The sequence below is a fragment of the Micrasema longulum genome, unplaced genomic scaffold (genome assembly GCF_059751315.1).
Source record: "Micrasema longulum isolate JH-2025_06_02 unplaced genomic scaffold, ASM5975131v1 h1tg000634l, whole genome shotgun sequence".
NCBI classification, from domain to species: Eukaryota; Metazoa; Arthropoda; class Insecta; order Trichoptera; family Brachycentridae; genus Micrasema; species Micrasema longulum.
In genome coordinates, this window is record NW_028277830.1 from 88,771 (window position 1) to 99,510 (window position 10,740).

At 31.1% G+C, this 10,740-nt stretch overlaps 1 protein-coding gene across 2 annotated transcripts in view; it reads left to right on the forward strand.

The window, feature by feature from the left end:
- The window catches only part of LOC148279978 (proton channel OtopLc-like), a 31,031-nt gene that overhangs the window by 14,096 nt on the left and 6,195 nt on the right, over positions 1 to 10,740 (forward strand). For both annotated transcript variants that reach the window (XM_088229094.1, XM_088229095.1), the window contains exons 3-11: positions 3,813 to 3,917; positions 6,109 to 6,309; positions 7,008 to 7,122; positions 7,381 to 7,483; positions 7,567 to 7,659; positions 8,968 to 9,128; positions 9,679 to 9,835; positions 9,917 to 10,122; positions 10,205 to 10,337. In XM_088229094.1, coding sequence (XP_088085220.1) covers positions 3,813 to 3,917; positions 6,109 to 6,309; positions 7,008 to 7,122; positions 7,381 to 7,483; positions 7,567 to 7,659; positions 8,968 to 9,128; positions 9,679 to 9,835; positions 9,917 to 10,122; positions 10,205 to 10,337 — 1,274 coding nt within the window. The remainder of the gene's footprint in view (positions 1 to 3,812; positions 3,918 to 6,108; positions 6,310 to 7,007; positions 7,123 to 7,380; positions 7,484 to 7,566; positions 7,660 to 8,967; positions 9,129 to 9,678; positions 9,836 to 9,916; positions 10,123 to 10,204; positions 10,338 to 10,740) is intronic.

Sequence of the window (10,740 nt, forward strand, 5' to 3'; positions counted from 1 at the left end):
TAAAATAAAATAAAAATCATTGGACAAAGTAGATAAAAGGTGGAATAAATAAAAATAGAATAAGGTGGAAAAATTAAAAAAGATAAAAAAAGGTAGAAAAAAGGTAGAAAAAAGGGAACCTGTATAAAATACAATCTCATTAGAATGTGATATCTCTCTCTACAAGAATTTTGTTGGTAAATTTAAAACAAATAGGCTTACGTTACGTTGAACGTTGCTTTTCTTGAAGGACTGCGTTTTTGAAATGTGCGGTCGCCCCTCTTTGAGTCCTTGCGCGACAGTTGGACTGTTCGTCCCGAGTTTTCAAATGGAAAAGGAATTTATTTCTAGTGCACGGATATCGTATGGATGAGTTACTACCGCGGCCGTCAGATGGCGCTAAATCGCTTTCGAAACGGGGTTCGTTGGACTTGTTTTTTTACAACGTTACAGCATTTTTTCCAATTTTATGTTATTGCTGAATTTTAAGATGTATTTTTCTAAAGTATATTTTTGTAATTATATTTCTATATAAATATATGTATGGAAAAAAAAACAAATAAAAAAATCCAAAAAATATCATGTTTTCATAAACACATTGTTCCGTAAAAGTGAGAATATTTTGTTGAAAAAATATCTTAACGATTCTTTTGGACCTAATTTTTAAATAAACCGGATTAACGAAATCAATAAATTTTTGCAAATGTGAATTTTAAATAAATTAAGCTAATAATATAATTTCATTAAATTATATTGAATTTGATCATATTTAATCGCTTTCAGAAATAACAACTTTTTCTATAAAACGTTGGTTAGGGCCAGTTACAAGGTTTTTCTTTTTAAATGTATTCATTTCATGTGTTTTATGTACATGATAGAATATATTTTTCACAGCTTGCGTAGTACAAAAAAAAGGATACAAGCTTTTCAATGAGAAAAACGGTAAATAAAAAATAGCCAGTAATTAGAGTAAAAGGAAGCTATTCTCTCTGAACTTTCTTTCAGTAGGGGAAGGTGGGGCGAGTTGTGGCGGGGGCAGGTTGTGACAACGCATTTTAAATTCGCGTTTATTGACCTAGCACCGCCCACGTGGCTTCATTTCGTGTAAATCACGTTCCGTCAGTTGCTGTCAGAACAATGGTATAGTTCGGTTGATTTTGAAAAAGTCAGGCGATAAAGTGTGATTTAGAGGTGTTAAACTAACTTTTCCTGCAAATATTTATTCATTTAATTTTACAATATCTCTAAGGGGCATTGGAAAATAAAACAGGTAATTACAAATAAAGTAATAATTTTAAAAATAAACAACAACACATTTTGTTTAAGACATGTAGAAACCAAAAAAGCGTACTGCAATGATGCAAAATCAAAAGCAAAACTTTTCGTAGTAAAAAAAGAGAAAAATATGGATATGTAACATTTTATGTACAAACAGGTATATAAAGTAAATAAGAAAAAGCTAATTTATTTTTTTTTTTATACAAAAAAATATATACATATTAACAAATTAATATTAAAAATAAAAAATAAATTTTAGTAAGTATATAAGATAAAAATATGTATAATACGCATATTAAAAATAATTGAAAAAATAATTTCAGATACAATAATACACATCAAAAACAGAAAAAAATGCATAAAACAGATTTTTTTATATCGACTTTAATAATTAGCTTAAAACAATGCAAATGCATAAAATGAGCTTTAAACTATGCAAATGCAAAATAAGCACGTTTTAAAATAAATCATTGTTGTTTTAAAAATGACTATATTACAAGTAATTTTATTGGCTGAGGAATGTAATCACGGAATCGGAGAGTGTCGTGCATAGTTAGTATCTACGTATGTAGTTGCAAACAACTCAGTACTTCCAGTAACTCGATTCGGTATTTTGAAGTTAATGAGATTCGGGAGTTTTCAACAATCAAGCTCTGAATTAAAAGTTTAAAATATAAATAAAAAATTACGATATTTTCAGAAAATTAAATTAAGAGCACCTAATAGAAACGTGCAATTAATGTTATCTAAAGCTAGGGTTTCCTAGGACAACGGTGCCCGTATCTTAACGGCCGTGGTGAGCGGTGATGCGGTGGACAGCCGTCGTAACGGTGACTAAAGAGTGGTTTCCTAGGAAAACGGTGTTGATAACACCGTTAAAAATAAAACCACTCTCTAGTCACCTCTACGACGGCTGTCCACCGCATCACCGTTCACTACGGCCGTTAAGATACGGGCAACGCTGTCCTAGGAAACCCTAGCTTAAGGGAATATTCTGAAAATTTAAGAATTACTTTCTTCACATTCTTTCTATGTTCCTAGTGTGTAATTTATACTGAGGAGACCCCACAGTGGAATTTTATTTCAACTGACTTCAAACTAGTGCTACATACAAACTATTTATCACTTTAAGCGAATTGATGTCTTTGACAATGCGAAGCAGGAAACCTAATGTTTTTGTGATTTTGTTTGTTTTGTTGTTAATATGGTTAATGAAATCTTGTTTTAGATCAAACACTATACATATTATTAGTATGTTTTGTTCTGTCCTGTCAGAACAAGGTGAGATATTTCATATTTTATTATCGAAATGTTATATCTTTCGCCTGTATTATTATTATTATTTTTAACAACAAATAAAATACTTCCTTCGGATAAATTCACTTGTATGGGCATTTTAATTTTTAAAAGTCGTATCAGGCGAGTTGTGACACCTAGGTGGAAGTTAGTTGCAACAGTGACATTCCAATTAACTTTCTGGTAAAAAGGGGGTGAGGTGTATAAAATGCCATGTAATGTGCCTTACTCATAAACTCAGCGTAAAGTTAATCCTAAGTATAGTGGTATAATTCGGATGAGAATACCATCCTTATTCTACTACTACAATAAGGATAGTATTCCCATACGAATTATACCACTATACTTAAGTGTAACTTTTTACTAAGTTTATGAATAATAACCAGTGTGTCATGAGCTATGTGCTGGAGTGAATTAATAATATAAGATTGTATTTGTAACTTTTGTTTGACTGGGGCAGAATGATTTTAATTAAAAACAATAATTGTTTAATCAAAGAAAATACATTTTTAATTTACACTATTTAATGGTCGAGAATAATATTTTACATTTAACTGTGAATGTTGTAAATAATTTCTTCTTATTTCGATACATTTATTTCTTACCTAGTTTTGTATATTATCTGTCACAACTTGTTACAACTAACCCCACGGGTGGGGCAGGTTGTGACACTTTCCATATTTTGTCAAACTTCATTTTATTGCTTTGCACTTTGGGTGACAAGAGTAATAACATCAAAATGTTAAGGAAAATTTGTTTCGTTTTAATTTATATTATAATTTTATTAAAACTTTTTTTGTGATTAAGTCACATCATAACATGAAAGGTGTCGATATCCGAAGAGATACAGTTGGGTAAAGACATTGGGATACTGGTACTACCATCGCCAGATTGGTTCTGTGAGCTGGAAGATAAACTATATAAATAAATCTAATTTATTTATTTTTGTACAAATGTGCAAAATTCATTTATTTTTCGTGCAACCCATTCGGTCTATTTTGATGAAAATGCAACCATTTTGAATTATTTTTTTAGGAACAACTGGTTCACAGTCTGTACTTTCAAAGTCGTTTTCAATAATTATAACTATCCATACTACTCATATAAATAAAAAGACAAAAAGTGATTTTTGAACAAAAAAACGTGACAATTTAACGGGAAAAATAAACAGAATCATAGATTTTCGGGGCGCTAGAATTATTTATAAAGCTTTTTTTCTAATTAGAGGTCTTCTTTATAATTAAACTGTCGGATTTCAGTGAGATAAAAGAAGCTCCTCACCACTCCTCCCACCCCCCCTCACGGAGGATGACAGGAGACTCCCTGGACATGGAAGGACACAAGCACGTCGCTTCTAGTTCAAGGTGAGCATTATTCAATCTTAAAACGAAAATAAAGTTATCGTAACTGTATAATCAAAAATATAAATTACCTGAAATTCGTCCCATTTTATTAGGCAGAGAAATCTACAAGTTATTTTAACCTGGTATCTTTTTACTGGACAAAAATAAAAAATTAAACTATTTGTAGGGTCCATAGTTCACAGTCGATGACACACACGTGTTAAATTGGTTCACCTAAAATAGACTAACGACCGACGATGCAATGTCATAATTTTCAATCGAATCCAATACATTCGTAAAATGCAACTCTATGAGAATTTATTTATTTTATTTTATTTTATTAACATAAACGGCAAATCTGCCTTTTACAAACATTTATAATATTAACATATTTGATTAAAATATAATTTTTTAAACATGAATTTCTTTAAACCTAAGATTTATAAAAAAAAAAAAAAAATTATACACGATTTATATTTTAAAAATTAACCTAAAAATTATACAGCATATTCAGTAGAAAGTTTAAATAATAAAACATTCTACAGTAAAACAACAAGAAAATCATAAGTACTGTTTCACACAGCTAGGCAAAGTGAACGAAAAACTGCAAATATATAAATATATATGTATATATATTATGAAATGCATGAATAAATAAATATAATTACCATTCACCATCTTTGAAAAAGTTCAAAAGGTTGGTTCTATAGGAACAATACCCTACACTAAATATATCAGATACGTAGAAAAACTATTGCCGAGTTCATGAAGTCTATTTAATACGGCATTACAAGTATACACTGTCCGTGAATTGGTGCTACAAAACGGTGGCACCTGTCTAGTCATTCAGTATTGCAAATAAAATCGGAGGGCATCGTTCTGCAGTACATTCAAACCGTCCCTACCATGAAGAAATGAACTACAAAGGAACGTCGTCTATAAAGAGACCATAGAACGCAGCCAACATCAGTCAGCTCGTTCAGTCAGTCAGCCCAACAAGTTCAGTCACGTCAGACCAGCTCGATAACGTCACTAAATTCCAGCATGTAGTTCAAGTGCAGTCTCTTAAATTCTTTATCGACGTAACACTCGCCCGACATAATTCATTATTTATTCGCCATGTAATAAATAAACATCAAACAGCAATCTCGTGTCTTCTCTGTCAATCTCTACCTGGGGTAGGAGCTCCAACCAACGCTCAACTACCTAATCTTACAAAAAAACAATGTTTTATATAGTTCACTTTGGTAAGGTTTTTTAATATAACTAACATATTTGTTACGTACAAATCGACGAAATCTGTAATATGGTCATTTATGTTTTCATATCAATTAGAATTGAAAAGTCAATTCGATAAATATTATTCCGTCTTATAAACATAAATATGTATTTGTCCGCGTCCAGACAGATAAAAATATAGTGTCGTGTGCGAAATAGAACTAGAACCGAGGACGAGTGTTTTTGTCTACATTGCTATTTTTAGGTAAAAATCCTAAAATCCTGAATCGAGTGCGGATAAATCGGCCTCGTAATACTGTGGTTGGCGAAATCTCTTAACATATTTGAAGTCCCGGATTCGTTTCCTTCCAGGGTCAACTTGAAACGATTTTTATAAATATGTTATTTACTTAATACTTCAAGTACAAAGAATAAGTACAAAGGCGCAATTATTGCTAAAATCTTCCATCCAACCAAAAAATAGACTGGTCAAAAGAATAGCTGGTTAAAAATTTGTACTAAAAAACTAAAATATATATCTATCAAAAGATACAAATAGGAAAAAAAATAATTTAATCAATAGAAAATAACAGACGTTTTTTAATGGAGAGATAAGGCTTGCCCATATTAACTTTAAAAAGGTACATTTTGTTGTACATATTATATAAGTACAAGAGTACAACTTATTTTGTAAGTACAAGAAATATTAAATAAATTCAAAATTAAAAACATACTTATATGTCACACGTAATTCTGTAATTGAAGATATGTATATGCGTATATGTAGAATCTTATCGACGAATATCTACAAATCGTTTTTTTTTTAAGTATGTATCCTTGTTGAATCGCCTAACAAAATGTTTTTTTTATTTTTATGTTCAACTCACCTTCTGAGAGGGATTCTGCATTTTTAATATTTTATTACAAAACCAAAATATTTTTTGTATGCAGTGTTTTCTATAAGAAGCTTAATTACTTACTGATTACATTTAAGGAGACCATCGGCGATCATAGCAGCCCTTAGGCGTCCATCGCAATCCTTAGCTCTTACTGCCGCACACACGGTTATGAGCCAGAAGAAGCTGGTCATGGAACTTCTACAGAAGGGAGACGAAAGTGGAGGAGAGAGAGAAGGAAAGGATGAAATTAGTGACAAGGAAAAAAAGAAAAAGCAAGGAAACAGAAAACTCGGAAAGTCAGTACACAAGTATTTGTTAACTTGATAAAATTCTACAAGCTAAAGGCTAACATTTTTTTATTTAGGAGTATTTATAGACAAATAAGCGATGTTTCTATTGATTTCGACATTCATACAGTAGACACTCTTTATAAAATAAATTCTATAATACAAATATATAAAAAAGAAAAAATAAAAGAATTTGAAATGAATAAGTCACTCAGATACCAACATAATATTAAAATTCCTAAATTCCATACAAGTCATGGTCAAAATAGCTTTGTATTCAAAGGTGTTAAAAATTATAATAATCTTCCTAATGAACTAAAAACTGCTAAAAATTATATATCAATAAATAAATTTAAAGTTAATCTAAAGAAATTTTTTGAACTCGTGTTAAAACAACATTAAATTTTAATTACTTTGATTGTATTATTGTTTTATGTTTTTTCTTTATATATCCTATCTTGTTATTTTTCGTTTCATGTACTCATATTTAAAATTATATAAATTCTTATTAATAAACAATTAAAACAGTGTAAGTCACTCTACAAGCACAAGAGTCATTCTCTTTTTTTGGAGAGTTACAGTGATAACATTTACTAGATTTGTAAAAGTAGATATGTTTAGAATTTTACAAAAACATGTACTTTTCATGAAATTTATGAATAAAAAAAAAATAAAAATAACATTAATAAGTATTCCTTACTTTTAAGTGATGCCATGACAATAGCGCTCTCTGCTCTTTACGCCAAACTTGTCGTGGTGCTGGGCATAGCGTTTCCTGTTACAGAAATCATATCGTTGAAAATACCTTCAAGTTTTTATCAGGTAAATATTACATTAGCATATGACTTACGATAATAAAAATATCAGTGGTTATTTTTTGGGGGACTTGGAGATATCTGATTTCAAGATAGTTCATTTCTTAATACTTTGATAGCTTCACCTATAAACTCACTTTTGTTAACAGATTTTTGAATAAAATCTTTCTCCTTCTAGGATTATAATTTACTGATGAATTCTTATTTAAAAAAAACTAGAATTAACTTCGTGATTTTTGTCAAATTAATTTATTTCGTTTTTTAGGGTTTTTATCTGTACCTGTATTCCATGGGTGTAATATTTGTTATATTCATGTACGCCACGCTGATTCGTGAAAAGGCATTATTTTCACTACTGCACACTAATCGTAAGTTCTGTTTTGAATGCTACTCTGAATGTGAATAGGGAACTGGAAGTGTCTCTTCTATTTAAACGTTGTTTATGTTCCAGATCACAGAGATAAGCCTTGCCAATACAACTCCAAGAAGGAAGTTAGACCGATAGTTAGATATGGAAGCTTCTACCTGCGGCTTGGAGCAATTGGTAGGCTAACACAAGTTAATGTACATTTCTATACGTGTACCTTAAAATATTCATTAATTTTTACAAACGTTGGCAAACTCGTTAATAACTACACCACGAGAACAACTATTGTTCACTCGATATCCTTTTTCAGAATGGTTTTTAGATCCCTTTCTTACAAAGTGAATAAAGCAATTAATAAATGACTTTAGAGAAAAGTCAAAAATATGTGCACACAGTTGTAAAACAGTGGGTAATTGCGATTTAATATTTGCATTGAGATACAATATAAAGAGACAACACTCCATACAAATCCAAGGTAAAAAGTCGTCCCCAAAGGAAAAGAATGACCAGTGGAGGGAGCAAGTATCGTCACATCATATCACGTCGACTTTGACAAGCAAAAAAAGTAGTACAGTAAAAAGCAGAGACTGTTTACATCGGTCTACTGTAAGTTCTATTCAGTATGTTGCTCCCTTCCGCATACGCGTCACCTTTGTTTATCGCTTCACTATACGCCCGACTAACTGATCAGGACAGAGACAAAAGATAGCTGGTAACGTGTTAATAAAACGTTTTTTAACATTAAAATAGCTATTTCAAAAAAGTATTGATTAAGAATAAAACATTACTTACCGGTGAAAGGTTATACCATCGCTTTTCCAGATCAATTTGTGCAGTATCTTAGCGTACAAATGGGCATCTTAGTAATTGCGGGGAGAAAAGTATCCAGTGAATGCTCGCAACAGACTAAAGTCCGTTCTTTCAAACATATGCCAAGTGGCCGCAGGTTGAGAGAACATATTTCGAACGCTCATGTTTACTCTAGTTATATATCTCAATGGATATTTGAACTTTTTTGTATGTATGTAATGTTTTATATCTATATTCTCCTTAGTAAACAATTAAAAGGTGTGTCCTCTGCACAAGTTACCCCAGTGAAAACAGATATTTTTTCTGCTCTGTAATTTTAAAAAGTAAAAATATATAAAAATAAAACAAACTTTGCAAATATGCATACACTACACAATACATATATGTATTTTGTATCTTCCCGTATCAACTGCCGTACATTCAATGAGTTTTTCTCGTTTGCAATAAATTAACAAATTCAATTATCATTTCACTGACAGTTTTGATACAAGGATACTTACACTTATTTTAATTTCAAGGTATATTGACATATGATTCGTCAAGTACCTCTGTTTTGTTGCAACAATTGAAAGGTATACAACCGTAACCTATTACTATGATGCAGCCATAATCTTATTCAATCAAGTCTGAAACAACCATTTACATCATGTTTCTAGACTTTTATCATGATTTCAGCCTTTGGCATTGGGTCCATGGTGTACTCTGGTCTGGAGTTTGGGCAGTACTTTGAACTGAAAAAAGAATCTCACTGCCACAAGGTGCTGATTGCTCTTACTCCCGCTGCAAGAATGGTCCTGGCTATGGTCCAGATGCAATTTATTTTCCTCAACAGTAAAGTAAGAAAAAACGATAATTCCTCTCATATTTCATACATGTGTAAATGAATAAATTAGTTATTTTTTCAAAACAAATCTCCACAACAATATTTTATACATTTTTAATAAGTTTTTTTGTATTCTTTAATAAAGAAGTTCGGTGTTTTATTTTATTTTTTGTTAAAAACTACCAAACTCTTTTATCAGCGCTATGATTTTTTAATGCTTCGTGCTTCTGAAATTACTCCGCCTGTGACGTCTCAAGTTCTCTACGGCGAGTTTTCCTGATTGGTGGGTTAGCTTCCCGGTAACTGGAAATGTATCATAACACCCTGTCATTGGTTGATTTCGGAAAACTAGTAATGTCATCAAAAGTAGTTGAATTTTTTTCATACATTTTTAAGAAACTTCGCTATACAGTGAAAAGTTAAAATTTTTATCTAGTGAGAAAATATTTTTTCGCCAGTGTAAAAGTAAACTCATTAATGTTTGATATGTTTGATAATGTTTGATAAGTATAACTTTTTATTCTTATATCAAACATTAATGATTAATAATATTTTATACTTAGGAAATGGAGATGAATAGATACAAAGTAGCTGCGAGATTTGGAATGATGCACATGATTGCTACAAACATGTGCGAGTGGCTTTATGTTCTGGTAGAAGAAACCAAACATGAGATAGTCCATCTTCAACATGGTCCCTTTGGCACGATTTCAAATTTGGGTAACTCTATCAGTAAAACATGAAAACTCTGTAATTATTTATTAGTCGTTGTTTTTTTTAATTCGATGCTCTTATTTTCAGCTGAAAATCTGGTGCTAAACGATACAGCTATCAATGTTACACACAACGTCGTGAGAAGAAGCATAACGCATCATGATATATACGAGTGCAAAAGGACTAACATCATGGGATCTCTCGTGCAGAATGCGTCTCCATTTCTGTTTCCTTGTACCATAGAATATTCCCTTATTTGTGCTGTCATTCTGTTCGAAATGTGGAAGAATATAGTATGAAGTATTTTTTTTTTATTAAATACTCGAGGATTCAATTTAATTTGAATGTTAATTAACCAGTTTTATTTTATTTCAGAGCAAAAATACAGATGATGGTAAAACTAAAAAACCTGCTAGGTATACGCCTTCGGGGTCCATTAATAATCATCACAACAAATCGCGGGATGGATCTATGACTCACGAAAAGCTTGCCCAGCATTTTAACTTTCGTATGTCACTAATTGAATCAAACCTAAATCAAACGAAGGTGTTATTTTTATCAGCTGCGCAAATTGAAAACAAGCATAAAAATAGAGAAATATAATGTGCTACTAAAACCGATAAAAACATGTGAAGTGGATTTTTTAAAAAGAGGTGTATTCAAAATCAAGATGGATATTGTAGAGAAATGTTTTTAAACATAATTTTAAAAACGAAATTGTTATGAAATATGTCTTTACAAAAACGCGACATGTTTGGCCTTGACAATTGTGACGTCAAGATTAGTGGCGATGTTCTATTTTAATTTAAACGATCACAAACAATGTTCAAAATTTACCGAATCGTGACATACTAGTATTAGGGACAAGGCCAATGCAATGAATTGTTTTCGCGGGAATTTTATTTATTTAT